Genomic DNA, 1,546 nt, shown 5'->3' on the forward strand with positions numbered 1-1,546 from the left:
GCGGGAAGCGCAGGGGAGCGAGCGTGTAAAATCCCTTGGCGGAAGGGGCTGGGAGGGTGGGATGTAGGGGGAGAAACGCGGGTGGCTCCTGAGATCCCCCTGTCAGCAATGCCCCGCCTGTCTGTCTCATCCCCTACAGCACTGAATGTCCATGTCGGCTGATTAGAAATCCGCTTCCCCTTTTTGTGCCAGTCCCGGCTCTGCTCTGTGTCACTGTGTCTCTCGGGCGCAGTAATAGGTGCCGGTGTCTGCAGCTGTCAGTGAGCGGAGCTCCAGGGAGTTCTTGGAAGGGTTCACGGAGATGGTGGTGCGACTCTGGAGGGAAGAGGCATAGTTTGTGCTTCCCCCTCGCTCTATACGCCCGATCCATTCCAGCCCTTTCCCGGGACTCTGCCGGATCCAGCTCCACCAGCAGCAACTACTGCCCAGGGTGTCCGAGGAGGCGCCTGAGATGGAGCAGGTGAGGCTGAGAGTCGCTGAGGGTTTTACAGTCCCGGGCCCTGACTCCACCAGCTGCACTTGTGACAGGACCCCTGTGGAAAAGACAGAGCCGAGTGAATTCATCCCACAACCCATTCATCTCCCGCTGCTGTGCAGATCGGTCCCACCCAATACTCACATGAGGGGGCGGCCAGCAGGAGAAGGAATCTAAGTATTGGTTTCATGATTGTACTGTCAGAGAACAGAGCCTCTCTCAGCCAGAAACGCCAGAGCGTCTGAGCTTTCCACCGCCAGGAGTTTGTGTTTATACAGGACACGCGTGGGCAGGGATTTGCATGCTGGTTTCAGATATAAGAGAGAAGAGGGGTTGGAAGGGAAATGAGAACGGTCTGTGCATTGCACAAAGGAGGCACAAAATTCAGATCCACAGCTACTGACTTTGAATCGTAGGTTTGTCCAGCAGAAATTGAAATGAGCCAGGCGGCTCAGGGTTTGCGCTGGGCTCTGGGCATCGTCTCTGGTATTGTCAAAGCTGCAGGGAGAAGTGGTTCTTGGTGTGTCTGTAGAGATGTATCAGAGAGCTCGCCCTTAGTCTATATCCACAAAAACAAGGAGGAATCCGGTGGCACCTTGAAGACTAATAGATGTGTTTGGGCATAAGCTTTCGTGGGTAAAAACCAACTGCTGCATCTGAATAAGTGGGGGGTTTTCCCCCACGAAAGCTTGTGCAAGGAGTACTTGTGGCACCTTGGATAAATGTGTTAGTCCCTAAGGTGCCACAAGTACTCCTGGTGGTATTTGCTCATATCCCGAAATTTCTAAAAGTGCCGAAGATCCTGTTTTTTAAATGTATGTAAGCAACTGGCGGGATGTTCAAAAGCACCTTCCTGCCCAACACCCAAAGCAATCAATGGATTTTAGGCTTCCAAGTGTTTTGGAGAATTCCATCAGCCACCTAAACCCCTTTGAGAATGTGGCTCCTCCATTGCTGATTCACGTAGGTGCTTTTTGGAAACGGCCCAGATCAGTCTCGGTTTCAGTCAGTCCCTTTCTGCCTCTTTCCCTGTTTCTCTTTCCCGGCCAGACAGGCAGGACCGGCTTTGTC

At 53.0% G+C, this 1,546-nt stretch overlaps 1 gene segment (V, D, J or C); it reads right to left on the minus strand.

The window, feature by feature from the left end:
- Positions 1-210: 210 nt before the first annotated feature.
- LOC123348762 lies at positions 211-665 on the minus strand. The segment is given in 2 exon segments: positions 211-533; positions 620-665. Coding segments are annotated over 2 exon segments (369 nt in total).
- Positions 666-1,546: the final 881 nt, after the last annotated feature.

This window comes from Mauremys mutica, chromosome 13 (assembly GCF_020497125.1).
Source record: "Mauremys mutica isolate MM-2020 ecotype Southern chromosome 13, ASM2049712v1, whole genome shotgun sequence".
Taxonomy (NCBI): Eukaryota; Metazoa; Chordata; order Testudines; family Geoemydidae; genus Mauremys; species Mauremys mutica.